This window comes from Eublepharis macularius, chromosome 10 (genome assembly GCF_028583425.1).
Source record: "Eublepharis macularius isolate TG4126 chromosome 10, MPM_Emac_v1.0, whole genome shotgun sequence".
NCBI lineage: Eukaryota > Metazoa > Chordata > Lepidosauria > Squamata > Eublepharidae > Eublepharis > Eublepharis macularius.
The window spans coordinates 93,831,410-93,855,112 of NC_072799.1; the positions used below are offsets into that span (position 1 = coordinate 93,831,410).

At 43.9% G+C, this 23,703-nt stretch overlaps 1 protein-coding gene across 1 annotated transcript in view; it reads right to left on the reverse strand.

The window, feature by feature from the left end:
* Positions 1 to 6,700: 6,700 nt before the first annotated feature.
* Positions 6,701 to 23,703, reverse strand: part of GRXCR1 (glutaredoxin and cysteine rich domain containing 1) — a 61,997-nt gene continuing 44,994 nt past the window's right edge. Inside the window, exons 3-4 of the mRNA XM_054990606.1 lie at positions 12,786 to 12,851; positions 6,701 to 6,880 (exon numbers count right to left, since the gene is read on the reverse strand). Of these exons, the coding sequence (XP_054846581.1) occupies positions 6,701 to 6,880; positions 12,786 to 12,851 (246 nt within the window). The remainder of the gene's footprint in view (positions 6,881 to 12,785; positions 12,852 to 23,703) is intronic.

Here is a 23,703-nt window from a genome sequence, read left to right on the forward strand (position 1 = left end):
GGCACTGTCAGGATGCAGCTCTCCGACTATAACCGGTGACTTGATCCCACTGAACGTGAGACTTGGCCAGAACCAGCATAATATTGTGCTAGCAAAAATCTATAGCACAGCGATTGCCTTCCTTATCAACTTCAATTAAACCTCAGAGCCTTCGCAGCAAAATTTAATCTCTTTATTCATAATATAAGCTGCTGCCAGAGTGCCAGGGAAGGCTGATGGTAATGAGATGCTTTTATAGGATAAAATGCCATACTTGTCCGTGCCCATTTAGTAGTTATGAATTGGTTATTAAAAGAAGTTATTTTGCCAGGAGACACACTAGCTCCTTCAAAAGGCAAAGTGCAGAGTTTGGAAAAAGGAAGTGTTGCATGAAACATTACAAAATGCTATCCCTTTGGCAAGAACTTATTGAATTTCTCAACTCTTTTAACTGTTTTGAAAGCCATTTTTCATAATAGCACAGATAAGCCAGTAGCATTTTACAATGCATTATACGTTGCATAACCTTTTACGAGGCAACACTATCTTTTCTTCATTCAACTCCCGCAAGAAAAGAAAAAAGATATAGGAAAAAGAGAAGAGGATAAATATAATTTCCCCTAATTTTTATACTGCACATTGTAACTAGATTACACGATCCCTTCGTATCACCCCTAAATTATTTAAAGTAAGCTGAGCAATCTAAATTCTCCCACCACCTAAATTATTTAGGTGGAGTTTCCCATTGAATGCTTTTGTGGTCACATTAAGTGTCTTAATTCTGAGTGAATAAAATTAGCTCTAATATCATAATATGCAGCAGGGTCTCAAAATGGCAAGATTATCTTTTTAAAATCATCTTTTTAACCGTGGTGGTGATCATTGAAGCACCATTCAGCAATAAAAAGCCGGGTTTTTTTCCTTTAGTAAAACGCATGGCCAAAAGGGCTTTCTTGCGGAGGGAAGTTAGAAGCGCAAAAGGATTTTAAAAAAAAAATAGTTTCAAGGAGATCAAGGCTCACAGTTGGACTGTATGAGCTAATGATTTTAAAAGAGTGCCCCTAAGCATGTGCAGTAATTGTCCTTGCCACTGAGTAACCACAGCCAACCTCCACTGTGGAGGATTAGAGAGGAAGAAATGCTGGCAGAATGAATATCCTCATTTTATTCACTTAGCATTAGCCGTGTATTCTTCTGTGCATTTATTATGAGGGTAGGATACGCTGCCACCTCTTTAGAAGAATTCTAAGAAACTTCAGAAAAGTCACCTGTGACTGTTTCTCAGCACGTCCCCCAATTACTTCTTCAGTAGGAAAGCCATCGCTTTGAAGAAGGACCAGCATGTACTGAGTGCCTTTTCTTTGTGAAGGAAGCCCTCCCTCGCCTGTCAGGAGTCAGTTTTGTAATAGATGCAGCCAGGGCTTTTTTTCTGGGAAAAGAGGTGGTGGAACTCAGTGGGTTGCCCTTGGAGAAAATGGTCACATGGCCGGTGGCCCCGCCCCCTGATCTCCAGACAGAGGGCAGTTTAGATTGCCCTCCATGCTGCTGAGCAGCACGGAGATCAGGGGGCGGGGCCACCAGCCATGTGACCATTTTCAAGAGGTTCCAGAACTCCTTTCCACCGCATTCCAGCTGAAAAAAAGCCCCGGATGCAGCTCTGTCAAATAGCTGAGGAGTCAACTCATCTAGGCCCTGATAAAGGCGAAGATAATCATAGGAACAAGGTGTCTATGGGGGAGGGCACATAGCCTGGCTGAACTAGTAACCCTGATTGTGGAAGAATATCTTGGGGAACGAAGTGTCCTCAGACCTGAAGTCCAGAGTCAAGTCGTGTACCCTCTCTCAGTATGCAGCCAGAGACCCCAAAGACATGCTCTCCCAACAGTCTCCGAGACCACCATCACCAAGCTCTACTCTCTGAAGACACCAGAAGTTCCACCCGGAGAACAAGTTTCTCCAGGAGGTGTGGCCTGGATGGAACTACCTGAGCCTGCTACTGTATTTAAGAGCTCAGTCTGGTCCTTGCAGTTTTGGGGGAAATTATCACTCATCATGTCTCTAAATAAGCCTGACCTCCTGTGAACATAAATGGACTTTGTCAGTATGGACTTGAAGGGTTTGACTCTGTCCTGCAGGCAACCATTCAAGGCATTTTCATTCCAGATTGTCTGGTTCGCTTGAAGTGACCACATTGCAAAGAGTTCCCAAGTGCCCACCAGTGGCAGGGAAACTCCCAGTGGTTTGCCCCTGTACCCTGTTTAGGATGGCACTGACAAGAAATTTAGTCCATGTAGCCATATACACTACTACGCTGATTTCTTGCTGATCTCAGAAATGTTCATGTTGAGCACTCAAAAGACTGTTTCTATAGTCACAAGGAAGAAAATACTAAGTCAAATACCAGGAGGATATTAAGGAGCAAATTCAGCAGGTTGTATTCTGGCAACATATTAAAAGAGACAGGGTAGAAGGTGTCAGAAATATCACAGTTCCCAACAAGAGGAAAAGAGAGTGCTGCCACATAAAACAACAAGGAGGAGCTTCATGACGCCAAACATTGAAGACTGTCTGGGCCCAAGATTTCCTAATAGTGTGCTTGGACCACCTGTAAAGTTTTTTCTGGGGCAGAGATGCCATTTCAGCAGTGGGGGTGGGTATCTCCTCCTCCCCAATTTGCTGCCAGCTGCCATCCCACCATCGTGTGGGGGAGGGCTACAGAGAACAGTGGGGGGAACTGGGAGGCCTGCGACTGAGACGTGCTTTCTGCATTGCCAGTCGATGATGTAAATTCCGCCATGATGGAAAAGCAACAGGTTGAGATGGGAGTGGATTCTTTAAAAGTCAGCCAAAAACTTAGTTTGGGGGTAATTTTCAGAGAACTGGCCATGCGTTGCCACACAGGGCTCTTTGTTGGAGAACAACAAATGCACTTGTGGAAAGGAAATAGATTTGTTTAAGTAATCTAAAGAAGTTTACAGCAAAGAAATCATATTTATAGAAAGAGTCAATGCAGGAGAATAATGCATGCTTAGAATCCCTGAAGTATGGTAGTAGTTGAGCCTCCCTCTGGCAGAATGCACAGCACGGTGCTGCTGCAGCAGTCGGGGCTGAGATTCAACTGTTGGGGCAGTCCGATGGGACTCATATAGGTCTTAGGATACTTGGTTTCACCTCTCTCTGTGTGTGTACATGTGTTTACACTTCACAGGTCTTGAAGGGGCCAGCTGGTGACCCATTATAGGGCAAGTGTCCAATATAAGGAGCATTATAATCCTCCCTAAAATCCCCATCCTGTAAGTTTAACATGAAAACAAACCTTCCCCCAAGTGCAATAACAGAGTGAAACAGGGAGAAAGCATCTCCAAGGATGTACAGTTAGTCCTGCCTCACAAGACAGGATAGGAACAAGATCAGGGCTTTTATTCAGCTGGGACGTGGTGGAACGGAGTTCCGGCACCTCTTAAAAATGGTCACATGGCCGGTGGCCCCGCCCCTGATCTCCAGACAGAGGGGAGTTTAGATTGCCCTCCGCGCAGGAGCGCGGAGGGCAATCTAAACTCCCCTCTGTCTGGAGATCAGGGGCGGGGCCACCGGCCATGTGACCATTTTCGCCGAGGGCAATTTAAACTTTAAAAAACTCCCCCCTTGTTCCAGCTGACCCATAGTGACGTCATTGTGCAGTCTTGAGTTCCACCATTGAGTTCCACCAAAGCCCTGAACAAGAGGATGAAATGGTGGCACGCCACTACTCAGATTTATGAAAGTCTTCTGCAAGTGCCGCTACAGTCCCAAGGCGTGACCCGTCGCTTCCATGTTGCACCAGAAATTATATCATTGGCCAGCGATGCAGGAGTGTGCACGGGTGTGGTAAGAATCCACTGCGCCAACACTCCACCACTACCCCGGCCCCCTGGTTGGACCCCCAGGCAACCCTGGCCCTGGGTTTACTGGTTTGTTTTTAATACTGTGATTTTAATTGTGAGCCACCTCAAACAGGACTCTGAAAAGATGGCATAGAAATATCATAGAATCATAGAATCATAGGGTTGGAAGGTACCTCTACGGTCATCTAGTCCAACCCCCTGCACAAAGCAGGAAATTCACAAATACTTCCCCCTCACACCCCCAGTGGCCCCTGCTCCATGCCCAGAAGATGGTAAAACACTGTCTGGATCCCTGGCCAAACTGGCCTGGGGAAAATTGCTACCTTACCCCAAAGTGGCGATCGGAATTACCCTGGGCATGTAAGAAGGGGCCACGAGAACTAAGCACTGAAATGTCCTAAATAAATAAATGTTGGAAATAGTTTAGGCCTCCCTTCCTCCTGAAGCCCTTTCTATTCCAAACGGTGTCTGTACCTGTGAAAGAAGAGCTCTCTTCACTGATCTGTTTTCAAACTCATTCTTTTTATGATCAGTAAAATTGGGTTGTATTCTTGCCGTTTGTGTTCTTTGTGTACAGAAGCAGACGTTTGCCTGCTCTGATAACAGCCAGTAAAACCAGCAGGGCCAAGAAAAATCCAGGATCAGTTTCAATAAGATAAGTCAGAAACAAACACCAACCCAGCTACTGGAATAGTCCCCAGTTGGGCATCAAGTAAATCCAAAGCCTGATGGTAAATATTTTCCATCGTGAACTAGCATAACTAGCAGATGGTCTCTGTATTTTTCCAGATTAGCTGTGAATTTTACATTGCACTTTGTGCTTCCAGAGTTTTGTGGGTGCTTGTGGCTGCTGTTACATTTCTTTCCCATCCCTCTGCATAAAATACTGGTTAATAAGAATCCACTCGTTGCATCTGAAAAAATGGTCTCTACTAGTCCTTGAAAGCCTTGGCTGGAATAAAATTTTTTGCCAGGTGCCCCAAGACTCATCTCTATTTTTTCTGCAATGGACGAATATGGCAACCCATCTAAAATAACCCATCCAGAATTAGCGGAGATGGCTAAATTTACAGCTTTGGTCAGAGATAAAACGTTGTCTGCCTTTTTGGCTAACTGGAATCCCCATACTGGCTTTCTGCGTGAAACAAGGAATTGTGATTTGATGATTTGTGGCTTTGGTCTTTAAGAAGATAAATCTGAGGGGGGAAACTAAATAGAAGGGAGGCAATAGTGGAAAAGAAAATTTTGGAGAGATTAAAATTTTAAGTGTGATGGTTGCTAAAATAAATGTTGTAAAGAAGAATGGAAATGAAATATGTATTGTTGTTTTCTTTTATTTCTAAGTTCTGTTTTCGTTTCTTCCCTCTTGTAAACTTCTTTTACTTTCTCTTTTATCTTTGCTTTCTACCCTTTTTATTGGGCTTTTAATTCTATTAATAAAATAAAAAATATATCTAAAATAACCCATCTGTTATTCATAACAACTCATATTTTTCCCATCAAAATTGGGATGTGAAAAACATAGGTTGTGTAGATCTTTGTATACAACACCGCTTGGTAGAACATATGTTGGTTGCTCTACCACACACTCAGTTTGTAAATCTTCCCATATGCCATAGCAAAGCTGCAAACGTTGAATGGTACTATTCACCACACCAATATAACCTTGTGAATTGGCTTTCAACCAAATGGACATTACTTCTTTGACTTTTTGAGGTGAAAAGCAGTTAGAAAGAAGGAAAGGGAATTATGCCTGTCTTTTCGAGGGACATTCTTATGTAAGGAAATATAGTTGACAATATTCATTAAAGATAGGCGGGGCTTTTTTTCTGGGAAAAGAGGTGGTGGAACTCAGTGGGTTGCCCTCGGAGGGAATGGTCACATGGCTGGTGGCCCCGCCCCCTGATCTCCAGACAGAGGGGAGTTGAGATTGCCAGCGGTGCGGAGGGCAATCTCAACTCCCCTCTGTCTGGAGATCAGGGGGCGGGGCCACCAGCCATGTGACCATTTTCAAGAGGTTCCAGAACTCCGTTCCACCAGGTTCCCGCTGAAAAAAAGCCCTGGAGATAGGACAAAAATGGGAGGGATAATTCTGCAGATAAATAGATATATCCCACAGATAAAGCTATGTGCTAAATTTAGATATTGGATTTGGGCAGCATTTCCAAACCCATGCCATGTTCTTCTTGAATGTGAAATGAAAATGACTTCCCATGTCCTAGTAGGTTTCTCAGATGCAGCGGTCCATGCACAACAAAATAATTTCTCAGCAGCAAAAGTGAATTTTGGGGAGGCCCGGTCTGGTCAACATGTCACAAGATGGGCAGTGACCTCGACATGTTGTCATAGTTCAATGTCATCAGGACACCACGTCACTGAGCTATAAAGCACTGGAAGGCCTGAGAATCCACAGGAATCGCACACACGTCAGAGGATGGCCTCAGATTTCATCTGGATTTCTGTGTGGGTAGAATATTGAAATGTGGACCATATTCCACTTTCAGTGCAATTGTCAGCAACTCTTGCGTTTCTGGGACTGGCTTCAGATGTTCTTTTATATTGGTCCTAACACCACGGTAGCGTGTCCAAAGCTGTATTGATCAAACTAGGGATTTTCTAGTCATTTATTGTATTGGCTTCTTATATGACAGCTTGTGGTGGGATCTCCCTGCAGAGAGACAAATGGCTCTGGCTATGGTGCGTTTTTTTTCTTTACAAATGAACTTTATTGATTGAATTAGATAAACATGATGCTTTTTCTTAATATAAAAGAGTATAACAAACTGCTGCATTGACATAATAAAACGAGGTTGTCACATGTATCGAGGTTACCATCTTTAGCTCACGCAGCTTTTGCAGCGTTGCAAGCCGTTCTCATTGCAAGCGGTGCACTTCAGGGCTTTGAATGAGTCTGTAAAGCAGTTCCGAAACACTGACATCTTGCTCCCATGGCACGCTGAGCATGGAACAAAACCAAAGCCCCCACAGGAGAGGCACGCATGGGGGTGTTGAACCCTCTGCAAACAGAGAGAAAGAGAAAACCACGGCTCATTATTTGATTTCTTACACAGGTAATAGAGCTGTGCTGTAGCGAAATGGTTCAGAAAGAGGCTTTGGTACAGGGATAGGGTCTGTAGACTATATTACCGTATACTGTCTGTTGTTGTAAGTATGTTCCTAATGGATACTTCTGCATTTGTCATCACAACAATCTGCTTATGTTATGTTTCAGCACTGGGTATTTTTCAGCACTGTATCAGATTTCTGCTTTGTTTCAGCATTGTTTTTCAGCTCTGTATTTGATTTCTGCTTAACTTCAAATTTCTCCTAGCATTACACCATTGTATTGCTTATGGAATGTACCAACTGTTGATCATTTTGACTTAGTTTATGTAATCCACCTTGAGTCTCAGTAAGAAAGGTAGACAATAAATATATACGGATTGTGAATCAGGCCTTGAAGGTCAATACTTAGTCTGTGAACCTGTGGCTCCTGTAGTATTCCTAAATTCTACTTTATCTTTCCTTTTTGCCTATTAATAGTGTCATCCAGTCATTGGTGGGTTGGAAAGTGCCATCAAGTTGTAGCCAAAGTATGGCGACCCCTGCTGGGGTTTTCAAGGCAAAAGACAAACAGTAGTAGTTTGCCATTGCCTGTTTCTATTTAGCAACCCTGGTGGTCTCCCATCCGAATACTAACTAGTTCCAACCCTGCTTAACCTGTGCGATCTGAGGGCATCAGGTCATTAGTCAGGCTCGTTACCAACAGACACTTTACTAATTTTGCTAATTACTAAGCTTTACTAATTTTGCTCCTCAGCCTAGCTAGAGCTACCAAAGTTAACACTGACATTTGCCTAAAGTGAAATTGAAAATGAACGTTGAGGTAATAACTAATGAAAAACATTCAAAACATATATCCAGAGGATTTAAAACATCTTGACAGAAGAAAAATAGAGTTTCAAGTAGTTTCCCAATTTTTGCAGCCCCCTATTATGACTCAATTTAGATTTTGCTTCTCCTTTGTGCAAATAGAACCCATGAGTCTTCATTTTTATGTAATTTTCTATTTCTTCATGGCAAATTTCTCACCGAGATTTCATACATTGCTACCAAATTGATCTCCCAAAATGCCAAAGCAGGTCATATTTTGTTTATAGTTTCATTAGACTTCCAAGGAACTTAAGTTAGCAATAGGAAATCTACTTGACTTGATCTCTTTTTTTATCAGGAGTTTAATGTTTAAAAAACTCATCATGTAGCCAAATAAATATAGAATTGCTTCAAGTATTACACCTAGAGATTGTACACGAGATGTGACCCTCGGGCCTCCTACTTCTCCAATCTTTGGTAAGGAGTGGGTTGCCTTTGAAATCACACTGGAGTGGAACTGATACCACATGGAGAAATTAAATAACTTTCTTCCTTTGTTCATTTTTGTTTATGAGATAAATGACACCATCACTTGGCAGCAAATAACAAATCCCCTTTGAGAAGAACATCACTAGTGGATATCCAGGAGTTCTGTTGGGAAAATCCAATCAATGAACAGAGAAACAGAGAGGAAGAGATCAAAGATAAAAGAGTTAACATGCAGACATTTGGAAGAAAGAAACAATAATTTGTATTAAATCTGTACTGATGCAGAATGAAAAGGGAGCTAAAGGAATGACTGACCAATGCATATGGGGCAAAGCCCTTCAAGGTGATAGAGTACAGGTTCTGGGCTGGGAATTGTGGCAAAAATTTTACCCTGGCAGATGATCTTTATATATTAGAATTCCCTAAATACTGAAGAGCATTTACTTTGACTCACTTTAACATCTTACCTTCAGGTCTCCTGGAAGGAGGATATTCACATATTCCCTGCTCTCTACATATCTGTCCTTACCAATTGGGCTTGATTGAGACAGTTAAACATGTTCTAACGCATTGTTAATATTACAAGGACATTTGACAAGTATATATAACCCCAATTCTATCCAAATACCTGGGCAGATCTAATAAATCTTATACTTTTGTCCTCGTTGCTGATTGTTCTAATGAAACTACCCTTAGAAGTGGCTAAATTTTGTGCTTCAGCATGCTCAATAAATAAGCAGTTGGTTTAATATTTTAACAAATTCATCAGTATTAACAAGACTATGAAATCCTCATAGTAGGTATATATATATTTTTATGTGTTGATTACTCATTTGATTTGCTTTGGCTGGTTGATGATCACAACAAATGAATGGAACTAAGAATAAAAAGGAACAGAGAAGCACAAGAAAAACAAAAAAAAATTCCTTAAAGGCATCTCTCCCCAAATCATCATTCTACCTGGTGGTTAAGGGAAATGAGTCAATCTAAAAGCTGTGCCTTAAGGTGTGTGTGTCTTAAGCCTCCAGTAGGAGCATGCTTACCCATGGGGCTAGGAAAACACAGCTCCCCCCTCCCTCCCCCAGATATTGGGTTCAGGATGAGCCTTGCGCTGAAATATGACTCCTGCTAAAATGGCAGCTGTCACTTGGCATCTTCCCTTCTCTTCTGTAACATTTAATACAACTTGCCTCATCTTGAGACACCATGGCTCTTTTCCCCAGGGGAGTGCAATGGAGGCATGGACATGCTTGCCACAACGAGGGATGTTATCAAATTCATGAACAAGCTGCTTAACTTGGAAAATTCCACTTTCTGCCATGGGTTCTTCCTGCTCAGGAGGAAACTTCAGTTGTCTTTTCCCTCAGATACACCAACAGAATTCTATATAATAATTACTGTCAAAATTGATGCCTGTATTTGTGTATAAATGATGTAAAAATAGCTCATAAACAGCACACAAAGCAGGAACATCAGCAATAAAAATCGGCCCCAAAGGCTCATGCTGACAACCAAGGAAAACAAGAATAATTGGAAAGGGGTCTGTTTGTGCCTTTGTAAAGCAAACTAATCATTTTAGTGGAGCGGTAAGAACATGACAGAGAGCTGCTGTTTGTGGTTGGGGAAACTTTTGAGTAACATGATTCCGTTCTGTTCTTATAGCTTGCAGGTGGGTAGGGAGCCCCTCCCTCCCACTCATCTAACCTGTCTGGGGACAGCCTTGGCCCCGCTCACCGCCCCCGGGAGGGGCAGCCACGACAAGCCACCCCCCCCCACCAACTGCACTTACCAGACGGCGGAGGTCTGCCGCCACTCCAGCCACAGACAGTCACCGTGGGAGCCAGCTGGGTGGCGGCAGGGGTGGTGAGAGCAAGCGGCTCCCAGACAGGGAGGTGGGCAGTGCTGTGGCTCAATCGGGGCACAAGGGCGAGAGCTCCTCTGCAGAGCAGCCCTGATGAGCCTCCCCTGGCATCGGGCCAGTCCTGCCCGGCTCAGAATGCCAACAGCCGAGCCCAGGACCAGGAGGCCCACCCATGGGGCGAACCCGCCCTCCCAGACTGGCTGGAGGAGGACGATTCGAACAGGGCCCCAGACAGTCACTAGAAGGAGGTGGGGGCAACAGGAAAGAGCAGGGGCGGGCACCTACCAGAAGCATGGGCAGGGGTGGGCCAAAGCATGTGGCCACCCCTGGCCCAGGTGTTGGGCATCACCTTGGGAGCGGGAGTGTGGGAGGTGGGGCAGGACTGGCACTAAGGAAGGGCTCCAGACCCCGGCTGGGGAGGAGAGGAAGCAGAAGTCTGCCCCTGAAGTAAGAGGCAGCTTCAGTGGTTAACTGCTGGACAAAAAAGGTCTGGGCCCTGCCACAGAGTACCCTTTCTGAGGCCAGTGGGGGAGCCCCCCCCCTCTCTCTCCCCCCCCCTCCCAAGGCGGCTCAGGGCAGCCGATCAGGCAGCTGCGGATGAGGAAGAAGGGCAAGCCCATCCCAGGAGAGGCCAGCACAGCCCCTCCCCCGCCATCACCCTGCACAGACTTGCCGGCACCTGACATAACCTCTGAGCATCCTAAGAGTTGACAATGCAACTCTTCACTGCTACACAATGCTACCTCCTTCACTGCTACACTAATAACTATGCAATACCAGATCTATAAGGAACAATGCTGCGTGCATTACTGAGATGCTGTAGGAAGAGGAAACGGACGTGGCTTGCACAACAGAGACACGGCTGCACGAAAATGATATTATATGTCTGTCCCAACTAAGTCCACCTGGCTATGCAGTCCTACACCAACCTCGCAAAGGTAGCTGGGGAGGAGGGGTTGCTATTATTCTTCACAAATCCTTCAACCTCTGCAAACACATACGCTCCTTTCACTGGAAACTAAAGCTGGATGAGGTATTCTGCTCGTTTATCAACCGCCCAGCTCTCCAGTGAGCACCCTTTCTGAGTTGGCAGAGATGCCCTTGGATGCTGGAGATGCCTAGGCTGATTGTTCTGTGGGACTTCCATGCAGGGTGCTCTGCATCAGGACCGGCTCCAGAATTTATAGCTCCCCTGACAGCCCCGGGCCTCCCTCAAATAATGACAGGCCCTGCACATGAAAGAGGCCACACTGTGGACTTAATATTTGGCACTGAGCCTTTGAGGGAAAGTCTTTTTTCAGGGTCGGAGATTCGGTCTGAACCATGGTCAGACCATCATCTGCTGAAGGCAAATTGAATATGGCCCCAACACTCCTAAAAAAAAGGGTGGACTCATTAAGATAATTTGCCCATAAAAGCTCATGGTCCCTTCTAGATTCCAAAATGCCCTGCAGGATTTTAGGGTTCCAGACATGTGCTCTATTGACAGTGCAGAAGGAGCTAGGAATGTGAACTCCTTGAAGCTATCAACAATATTGCTCTATGCCAACTTCTTCTTGGGATGGAAGCCAGCCACATGGTTTACCATGGAGCTGGGTGACTTAAAGAGGACTGGAAGATGCTGGTAAAAAAAAAAGTGCTGAAACTGATACAGAGTTCTACAGAGCCCACTGGCTTCCGTTTTTTCAGCACCTTTTCTGGGACAGCAAAAAATGCTTTCCCCAAAAAGACACCCAAAAACCCTGAAAGCCAAACTGCCCACAACCGTTTTGCAAACAGAGACATCTGGATTCATGAGGAAAAGCCACCGCCAGCGTTCAGTGAGTGTGCTGTCCCTTTAAGGGCATGTGGAAATGGCCATTGTTCATTGAAATATGTTTGAAATTGACTGTACTAACTCACACTGTGTAATCCACCTTGACGTAAATAAATAAAAATAAATAGATTTTGGGCTTGTATCCTAGGCTAGGCTGTGTTAGTTGAGAGATGGGCACCCACAATATACCCAAACTTAAATTTGCCACAATCACACACATTCAGGAGTTAATTGTAAGGGAGAATTGGTAGGGGGAAGAGGTACTTAACTCCCCTCATCCAGCGCTACCAATTCTCCCCTGAAAATTTTTCCTCAAGGATATTTTCCCCTCAAATGTTACTTCTGATTTCAGAGTGCACCTCAAGCGGAAACTGGGAAAATGTACTCCAAAAAGTGGTCATTTGAGAAAAGACTGTCCCTACAACAACCCCTCTTCCTGTATTTATGAGGAAAACATAAGAGTGAGCTGCCACATTTTTATCTCATAACATGAAGTCTGCCACTTGATGGTGACACAATTAGGTGACAGGTTAGAGGCTTTCATATTGGCATCTTTGTATGAAGAAAACTCAGTACAATGACAGGTGTACCACAGAACACAAAACTATGAACATACGCGCTCACCAAAATGCAAAAGAAAATAAACAGCATTTCCTTTGAGACAAAAATTATTTTTATCAGTCATAGACCTTTACCAACCCAAGGATAAAGACAATCACTCAAAACATTTGAATTACCAGGTTTGGGGAGGCATCAGTTTATCATTGTGCATGAGTTCGTGTCAGTGTGATGGACCATGGAAGGTTCTTGTAAAGAAACCTAAGTAATCAATATATGGGAAATGTGCAGTATCCTATAAACTCATTAGTGAAAACACAGTTACCTCAATTTTGGTTAAGAGATCCTGCAGTTCCCCTGATTCATTCATTGACAAAATTTTCTCAGCACCCTATGAAAAAACAGACATCTATTATCTTAATGCGGAGGAGTTAGCCGTGTTAGTCTGTAGTAGCAAAATCAAAAAGAGTCCAGTAGCACCTTTAAGACTAACCAACTTTATTGTAGCATAAGCTACAATAAGCTACTGGACTCTTTTTGATTTTATTATCTTAATGGAGAATGAAAATAACATTGTTAAATAACAATAATTGGGCTTGAAAAGGTAGCTGAGAAATGAGACATATTTTCCCAGATGAAATTGGTCCATACATAACCATTCTTCACATGAACACAGATGGAGCTTCCTTATACCGAAGCAGACCATCGGTCTATCACAGTCAGTCTCGCCTATCCAGCCTGGCAGCAGCTCTTTCACGCCACACCTGTGGTTCTCTTAGCTGGAGGTGCTGGGGATTGAACCTGGTACCTTCTGCATGTGAAGCAGATGCTCTACCACTTATTTATTTAGAACATTTCTGTCTTGGATTCTCCACCAGAGTGCCTAAGGCAGCTTGCAAGATCAAAATTTAAAACCATTAATCACATTTTTAAAAGTCTGTAGTGCCAATAAAACCTGCTCAGATAAACCAGGGCATTTAATGACAGGCTCAGGAACAATCAGGCCATTTCCACACACGTTGAATAATGCACTTTCAATGCACTTTCGCAATCCTTTTGAAGTGGATTTTTTGTTCCACACATGGAAAATCAGTTTCAAAAGTTCACTAAAGAGTATTGAAAGTGGATTATCCAACGTGTGTGGAAGCAGCCTCAGACAGGGAACAAATTTCAAGCTGGGGACAATGAAAAAAGTCTTCACCTCAACTTCACGACGTTTTGCCTCCGCCACTCCCAAATATGACATGAGGCAATGAGTGTGGGTTTAATTAGTTTTGCTTGTTTATTTAAGTTCATTTAAATGGCTAATCTATGTCATGGCTTATTTAAATAATCTGACCATTTTGAGGGTAGGATGCGCTAGGCAACCGCTTGGGCAACCACTGGGCAAGTCCACCCTGGCTCCAAACTCAGCCAGTGTTTATCACTGGCCTTGTTTACCCCCAGCCTGCACAGCCGTTCTGTGCCAAGAGGTGCCCAGCTTCATCAGCCTTACCTGATGGGCCTTGCCTGATGGCTCACCACTGCACTGCTTAGAGGGAACATTGGCTCCTTATACTTGATAGGTAATTAGGATCTAGCGCTCCTCCTTTCCTACCAAAGTATGGCATTCCTACAATAAAGAACTCTCATTTCTCTTCTAAATATAAGCAAGTGTATGCTTTTGTTATTTTCATTCCGGCACACACACCAGCTAGCAGAACCAGCTCACAACCACCTATAATCACACTTCCTATGCCAAACAATAGACTCTACTAACGGCCCAAACATGGAATCCTTTAGCTTTCTGGGGCCTACATAACTATTTGTTTATCAGGCAGGAGAAGACAGCCCTTAAGGTCTCCTGATCCCAGGCTGTGTAAGTCTTAATGGTTAATAACCTGCCCTTTGAATTCTGCCCAGAAGCAAATCAGGAGCCAGTTTTTTAAAACGTGAGATACAGTCCCAAGAGCTGAAATCCACCGGCAGTCTAGCCACTGCATTGTGGATGAGTTGAAGCTAGCCAAGAGTATTTGATGGCAGCCCCTCATAGAGTCCATTACAGTAGAACAGCTGAGGTGCGACCAGTGCCTCAATAACTGTGGTCAGATCATTACCTTGAGAAACAGGCGTCGCTGGCATAACAAACGAAGCTGCTAAATCGTGATGAGTCCCAGAGAATATTGCCCAAGATTTAACTGTTCAGCCTAGCATCATAAACAGTTGGTTACAAGAACGCAGATAGTTTTGCTCCTCATTTTCAAGTGCACACTTTTTTTTTAAGGAAGGAGGCATCTTGTTAACATTTCAGGGAGGCAATTTCATAAATATAGAGAGCATCAGAGAATGTGGCTAAATGAGCGTGAGAAAAACAGTATTTCAATCATTTGAGCATTTCCAGCACTGAATGCATATTGAGTATGTTGAGGATATAATAGCCTGGGAACAAAGGTGATAAAAAAATCATAGCGATGCTAAAAATCAAAATTCAGCAGTGAATAATAAAATTGAGTACATTGAGTACTCGAGGTTGAGTACATTGGACCTCAGGGGATTTCTGAGCACTAAAGCAAGACGCTAATGAAGAGGCTCCCCATTTTTCTTCTTGGAAGAACAAGAACTTACTGGAAAGAAAATGAAACTACCAAAGAAGATATAAAGCATCTTCTGCTAATCAGAGAGGACTCTGCCGAAGAGCTGAGCAGTACTATTGGGTGTTTGTACTTAATATGCATCTCACACTGAGGGTTTGTGTACTATTCTTCTAGTGCTCAGCCACCCTCTTCTTTGGGGGCAGTTTTCCTCCAATCTGCCTAAAAATATTCATTTCTGTAATAACATTGACCACATACTTTCAGTGCTATCATCTGGTTGCTAAATTGGCTACCAGCATTATGACATCACTGTGTTCACTGCAGGATTACTGACTGGATGAGCTCCACCACTCCAAAAGCAAGAAACGGAAGTTGATGCAGAAACGGGGCTGAAGAAATAGCACCCATGGAAACAGTGAAGACAGTCAGGGTTTATGTTCTAAAAAGCTGAATATGACTGTTTTTAAGGAAATATTCCTGCTACCTGAAGTGTGAAAATCAAACTTGGAATACATTCATGCAGATATAATTTCTGGCATTTTTAAAGCATCTTATCACTGTTGCTGCCACATCTGTACCACAGAAGGGTCTTTCTAGATCAGCTTTTCCTTTTTAACTTGGAACTATCTTCTACATTCAGGTTCCCCCCCGCCCCCCCCCCCATACCAGTACATTGAAGAGACAGAGATCCACACATACAGCCAGGGGCATACAGCCCGCAGCTTATCTACCTACGCACTGGGTAGTAATCCCAGACTGGAACTAAAAGAGGCGTAGCGTATCTGTCACCCTTTCCTAAAAAGCATGCGCCTGGAAACATACGTAACATTTGAGCCATAAGAACAAAGGAGCCTTCCTTTCTGGATTTACTTCTTTTGAAGTCATGTTAAGATGAGGTTGTAGTAAGGATACAAGTCATTGCCACAAATGCGATGTGGTCCGCTTGCCAGGAGACATCCAATCCACCTAGGTCTTTGCTGATCAGAAAGACAACGCCTGACTCAGGAGCCTCTTCTTCCCTGGATCTTTATCCCTAAGGGCTCCATAGGCCAAGTGGGGCTTACCTTCCAATGAGGATCAGTGTCCTGCATGAAACACGACCTCGTAGTTATGAAAGACTTCAGCTTCTCTGATGTGTGCTGGGAGACCAACTCTGCTATGGGTCCAGGATCACACAACTTCTCAAACTGCCTGGCTGACAACCTCCTTTCTGAAATGGGGGAATTGAGGAGGGGCTCAGCCACACTGGACTAGAGATGGGCACAAACCTGAATACAAACCAAAAATGCCCACGAACCAGCCCGGTTCTTGGTTCGCTAACCAGTGGTTCATGGAAGCTCATTTTCACGAACTTCCATGAACTGGTTTACCGGTTTGTTTGGTTCATTTTAAAGAGCAATGCCCATTTCTGTACTGCTGCAAAGTGGCAGGGAAAGGAGCAGTTTAAATGGCCATTTCCCCGCCGCTTGGAGCAGCAGGAAAATGGTCATTTAAACTTTTCCCGCTGCTTGCAAGTGGCAGGGCCCTTTAAACGGCCCAAAGCCCACAAACCCCAGTTCTATGATAAAAAGTTAGTGCACTTAAAAAAGGGTGATACACATTTTATAGAAGCTGCACTTGGGAAAATTTATTTCTCATATAGCATATAATTTGCAGGACTGAAATGTTTTATTTAACCTTATTTAGTACTTTCCCAGTGGCATTCTAGCCATAGGTTCACCCTTCTAAACCCATTGGTGTCAACATGCTTGAAAGGGGAGAAATCTGTTCCGGGTTGTACTGTTAAAAATACTTTTTTACAATAATTACTGAAAATATGTCATGAAGAGCATTTCAGAAAAATTATCAGGAAGGAAAAGTCTCCTTTATTGAAAGACTGCCTGTCGTGTCTGTGTACAGCCATGGCATGATTGTTTGGTTGTTATGTCACTGATGCCACAATATATTGAAGTTACAATGCTTTAATGCTAACCTGGTGTATTCTCTCCTTAGCCATGTTCTTTCCATATTATAATCGTTACTTTTCCAGACCCAGGATGGGCCCCTCTTGTTAGTTCGCAGAACTAGGCATCTCCTAGCTAGAGATGACCTTGGAGTCTCCACATGCCAGCTTTCGCTGCTTTGCCCAGATGCTGGAAACCTATTATTGTGTACTCGCTATTTAGCCATAACTATGAAGGGTTCTCACGGGATCCGTGTAAACCTGCACGCCAAAACCTTAACAGTTGCAGTAGCGCGGGAAAATCAAGTATAACATAGACGTTTTGTTTTGCCTTGTCCCTTCTACCAAGCTCCATGATGGAGTTCAGACATGAACTGTAAAGATCCTAATAAAAGCTTTTCTACTGGAATCAATGTGTGTTCTACTGGAGAGGGGCTGAGGGATCTACCTGGCAGGAACTGACACTTCCTCTGACATTTCAAGTCTTGGTCTTTCTTCCTCTGTCTTCCGCTTTCTTATACACTAGTCTCCCAATCAATAGGCATATCTAAGTGTCTTGCTCACTGTCCCCGCTGTTCTCTCTTTATGGCTCAAGAAGAAAAAGGATGTTACAGCTCAGAAATTTGCCATATATGCTCTATCAGCAGAGACCTTTATTGTAGGGGTTTTGTGTCCAGTTATGGCCATCTCCCGTACCTTCACTGTCATTGATGTTACGGTGGCAGACGGATCCCTGTTTCCTCCTTGTCAGTGTCAGAATCCAGATTGCACTGTATTTGGATGGCAGACGTGGCTCGTCTTATCATTTGGTATTTCTCAAAACCTTTCATAGGATATGTCTTCACCTCCATTTCCTATTGCAGCCTATAATGCTCCCAGGCATGGCCTGAGGAGTCAGAGGTGTGCTGCAAGAGAAAGGAATTGCCTAAAACTGCTCTTCTCTTGCACATGAAAAAATGGTCAGAGGGTTCAAGTCAGTATTTTAAAAAGAAAAATTCAAGGGATGTTTCTGAAACTCTCCTCATCCAAAAGTACCCCTCACCTGATCCTGGTTCTGAAGCGGATCCAATGCATTAAGAGTCTTCCAATGGCCCAAATTTTGTGCATAATGTTGGATATCTGATACTTGTGGCAGCTTTTCATTCCTGTTCACTTGCATCTCTCCTGTCTCTCTCATGGATAAAACACTGCACAAAGAGCAATGTTGATTTGATTGTATGTATGGTTGGTTGTGTTAAGATATTTGTGTGGGTGCAGCCCTGTCCAAAAATCCTCTTGATGCAGGCAAATCTACATCGAATCAAGATTGCTTTGGGGGACTTAGCAGTACCTACTTAAACAACAGACATAAGAGAAGACATAGATGCACTGAGGGTGCTGAAAATTTTGGTTTATTCTGCCTCTTCCAATTCCAGACATAAATCACAGAAATTCTCCTAATTAAAGTAGAATTAAGAAACATTGAGGAAAATTCTAGAATGAAATTCCGCTCCCACATAAATCCCCAAGTTCCTTTTCATAAACCTCTGCAACTGGAAGAGTTTCAGAATAAGCTTCATCATTATTCCAGCAGAGGGCAGGATTCATTTTTAGATATTCTCTCAGTCAAACGTCACAGAAGATTTTAAATGCATACAGGGAAAAGAGGATAATGGCAGGACCCTGTGTACTCTTAGCTGGATACAAACTGTAAAAGACTCAACAATTAGTTGATTAATCTTCTGCCTTTGAACTAGTTAATGCATTATTAAATCAATTGATTTAAATACAATTTTCATATTAGCAAAACTTCCATGTAGATGTCTTTTTGAAATACAACAAAAACTTTGAGATAAATTATAAACAACTTTATCGCTCCTTTTTCATGCCAGTTAAACTAATGTGCAGCTCTGAAGTAAAATCCCTGTAGGACACTGGTATTAGACGCTGAGGACGGGTTCATATTAATTTTATTTTATTTATTTAACAAAATTGATATCCTGTCTTTCTACCCTCATAAAAGCCACCAACAGAGCTAACATGTTAAAACATATATATTAAAATCAAGTTATAAAACAATTAAAATCAACCAGCATACATCATTCAAAAAATTAAACCAGCGCTTAAAAAAGTATATAAAGACATAAAACAGCAATTAAAGCATGGGTACAAAGGAAGGATAACATAGGGTATGTCTGTCAGGCTATGGATGACAGGCTATGGCAGATAGATCCCTGCGTCATTGCTGCAAGAATCCAGGCTCTTGGTTAAATGGTTTTATTCAGAAATCAAATCATTTCCACAGATATGTCCATAGGGTTACACAGAAGCAAGGTAAGCTACTAAGCAGTAAGGATCAATTTGACAGGAATGGCAACATGTGGGAAAACCCTTCCTCTTAACTCACACATTTACTCCTTCCCCCTCCCATCAGCCAAACAGGACTTTTGCCGTGAACACGTCCTGAGAACGTCTCACATATTTGTGCTATCAACTCTAGACTCTGAGAAAGCAGGAGATCAAAGTTGTAACATAGCAGTGCATGGGAGTGAGCAAGGTCAGAAGCACTGGGAGTTTCTATAGTCTGTTAGATAAGCCTGCAGCTGCAGCTTCTATAAGCCTGTAAATGCAAAACAGTTATGGCATTGGTAATACGACATCAAGTTACAGCATGAAACATTGGTCCAGAATAGCATCACTGGTTCATCATGAAAATAATGGCATGGACGGGGCACAGACATGACATTTCTGCCTCCCAAAAGATGGCCCCTCTCCTTCTAGAGTCCAGGTTTATCAGGATAACTTTTGTGGAAGTTGGAAATAAGCCTAGGGGTGTTCATATGGGATTGTTGCACCCATTCTCTATAAGATTCATCAAAGTCTTTCCACCTGACAAGATAAAAATGTTTATTGTATTTTTTTTTAGAGTCTAAGATCTCTTCCACTTCATAGTGAATGTGTCCATCCACCAGCATTGGATGTGGGGATCCCTTTTCTGGATGCCATTGATCAGGTGGGGGAACCTTTTTCAGAAGGCTGAAGTGGCATACAGGATGGATTTTTGTCTTAAGTTTTTGGGGAGCTCTATTTCAACAGTCACTACATTAATTAATTTTTAAATAGGAAATGGACCTAAGTATCTCCACCCTAACCTTTTGCTTGGTTGCTCCCCTTTTATATCTTTTGTGGAGATGTATACAAGATCTCCTGGTTGCCGTGTCCATTGTTCAGAACGTTTTCTGTCAGCAAACTTTTTGTAGTCCTCTTTTGCTTTGTCCGAAGTCTTTTGTATGATTCCCCATTGGGAAGATAAATTAGTCCACCATTCTTCTAGATCTTCTGGCTGTTGGGACCCAGGGGTTGTAGCAAAAAGCACTGCATTTCTTTCATATCCATGTACTATTTTAAAAGGAGTAGCCCCTGTAGAGCTGTGTATTGAGTTGTTATACGCATATTCGGCAAAATCAAGAAAATCAATCCAATCATCTAGTTGATAGTTAATATAGCATCTTAAAAACTGTTCCAGCAACTGATTTGTGCGTTCAGATTGCCCGTCGCTCTTGGGATGATAGACAGAGCTAATTCCTTGTTCAATACCAGCAAGTTTGAGACGCTTCCGCCAGAAGTTGGCAACGAATTGTGGGCCCCTGTCGGAGACCACCTTATTAGGAAAGGAGTGTAGTTTGACCACGTGTTTGATGAACAGGCTGGCTAGTTTCTTGGCTGTAGGGATCATAATACATGAAATAAAACGAACCTGTTTTGAAAACAAATCCACTACTACTAAAATGACTTTATGTCCTTTCAAGGGGGGAAGATCTGTGATAAAGTCTATGGAGATCACAGTCCATGGTCTAGGAGGGGTTTCTAAGGGTTGTAATAGTCCCGGGGTTTTTCCTCTCCTAGATTTACCCATTATACACACTGGGCATGAGGATACGTACTGAGAAACATCTTTTCTCATTGCTAGCCACCAAAACTGTCTCTGTACTTAGGGTTTTTAGACACCCAAAATGTCCAGCTATTTTGGCATGATGACATTGTTGTAAAATTTCTTTTCATAAGCTTGCTGGGATGTATAATTTGCCCATTCTGTACCAGTGGCCATCTCCCTCCTGTTTCAGATCAGCTTTGGGCACATTTTCCCCCTTCCTTTCTGTTTCAGCTTTTATCCTCTCTCCCCACTCTGAGAGATCAGGTTTCGTGCTGCTTTGTGTTTTCACAGCTTGGCTGCGTGTCGTCACCGCTCCTCCCAGTTGAGCTGGTGAGAAAACTGTATCAATTATTTCCTCCTTTTGGCTGTCATGTTGGGGCATGTGCAAAAGTGCGTCCGCTAGGAAATTTGATCGGCCAGGGAGGTACTTCAACGTGAAGTTGAACTTGGAAAAGAATTCCACCCATCTTAACTGTTTGGCGTTCAGCTTGCAAGGTGTGCGTAATGCTTCTAAGTTTTTATGCTCAGTCCATACTTCAAAAGGCAATTTAGCCCCTTATAACCAATGCCGCCAGGTGGCAAGTTACTGCAAAAGCCACCTTCTCCCATGCGCTCCAATTGCGTTCTGATTAAGAGAATTTTTTTAGAAATATATGTGCAGGGATACAGTTTTCCCTCTTTGCTGAGATACAAGTGACCCCCCCCCCATTGCATCGACCTGGACCACAAATTTCCAGTTCTCGTTGGGGTGCTGTAGAACCAGTTCAGAAATAAACAGTTTTTTTAGGTTTTTGAAAGCCTCCTGGCATTCTTTAGTCCAGTTCAACTTGGCACAGGGCTTTCCCCCTTGCAATCCCTTCCCCTTTCATTTTTAATAAGTCCATTAAGGGGAGGGCAATTTGAGCAAAGTTCTTTATGAAGGGTCAGTAAAAGTTAGCGAATTCTAGGAATTACTGCAGCTGCCTTCTTGTTTTGGGGGGTTCCCACCCCACTACCACTTGGATTTTTGCTGGGTCCATTTTTAGTCCTTGATGGGAGACTCAGTAAACCCAAAAATCCAGTTCCTCTTTATGGAACTCACATTTAGTCAATTTTACTGGCAGTTTGTGATTCATTAAAGCGGTCAGCACCTTTCTGACCAATTCCACATGGGATTCTTTATCGGCAGAATAAATCAACACGCCATTTAGATAAACAACCCCACCTTTGTACAGGTACTCATGTAGCGCTTCATTAATCAAATTCATGAACACACCTGGGGGCCCCTGCAGGCTGAAAGGCATTACGAGGTATTTGAACTGCCCCAGGGGGGTATTTCTTGAGACTGAACTCCAAGCTTCCTGTTTCATTTGGCCATATGAACATTTGAGAAACTTTTTTTTCCATTTTGAACACACAAAGCTGCTTTATACTGAATCCAGGGCTGCCCGCCCTCAGCCGGTGCTTCCTGCTGCCACTCAGCTGGTTGGTGGAGGGGAAAGGGGGGAGATTAACCAGGAATCGTGGCCCTTGTCATCAATGACATACATCACCAGCAATGTGCTATTGTCACTTCCCTTGTGCCCAGAAGTGATGTCACCACATCACCAGCTGAAACACCAGTACTGGGGCAAAACCAGTAGAGTTTGCCCAAATATCAGTTTTTCCAGTTCCCCTGGCAACGTCATGAGACCAGACTATAAACTGAGGAGAGCAGAATTGAATCAAATAAATAAATGCTGTCACTTCTCAAAGTGACATCAGCACATCACCAGCAATGTAACAACGTTGCTGCCACGGGCCTGCACTGCCCAAAAGGTCTCTGTTACCCCTAACCTGTTGTTGGTAGGACCTGGCGAGTCTTTTTCAAAAATATGTGCCAGTGATGTGTGTGACGGACAGTAGGTTTGCCCCATCCCTGAAAGGTAAAATATCCTGAGCCCTGAGACTTTGGGAGTGGAGGTTCAGCATCCCATCACCTTTCAAAGAGGGACTGGAATGTTGGAGGGAAATGCAGGGGCAGGTCGGATCTGGCCTGCCTCAGCAAGGGAGCAGACAGTCTTGTGTGTTACTCTGCCTGTTTTGGCAGGGTGGTTAAACTGCTTCTGAGAAAGGACAGGGTTGTGAGGACTGTCTCTGGTGATGAGCAGGGCTGGTGCCAGAGTTTCTGGTGCCTGAGGCCAGGGGCAGCTTCAGGGCTGTTGCTGCCCCCATGTGTGCACATGCACCCAGACTGCGTGATGATGTCACTGCATGTGATGTCATCACACGGCATGCCGCTGCGAGCCAGCCCCATTGGTGCAACAGGTAGCTGGGATGGCATGCAGGTAGCCTCTCAGCCCTCCCGCTCAGTTGCCCTGCACCGCCCCAGCTGCCTGCCGTGCCTGGCCCACAGCTGTGCGCAGGCATGGCGGCAGCAGCACAGGGCAACTGAGCAGGAGGGCTGAGAGGCTACCCACTCAGACTGCCCCGCACTGCCAATGCCAGCACGTGCTCCCGGCCAGGCCCACAGCTGTGGGCCAGGTACGGCAGGTGGCCAGGGTGGCTTCCCAGCCCTCCCGCTCAGCCGCTGGCACTGCTGCTGCCAGCTCCACGGTGTGCCCCCCAGTCCCGGCGCCCCCCCCCCCAGCACCTCAGCACTTGAGGTGGCTGCTGGACCCTCCTCCATGGATGCACCAGCCCTGGTGATGAGCAGCCCTCATGCCCTTTAATCTGACTCTTGGGAAAGGGTCGGCTGATGTGGGTGCAATCTTGTGCATGTGAGAAAGGATCCAACCTGATGGCTGGTCAGTGAAAACCTATTTGTACTTGAAAGCATTAAAAGGAATTAAAATCA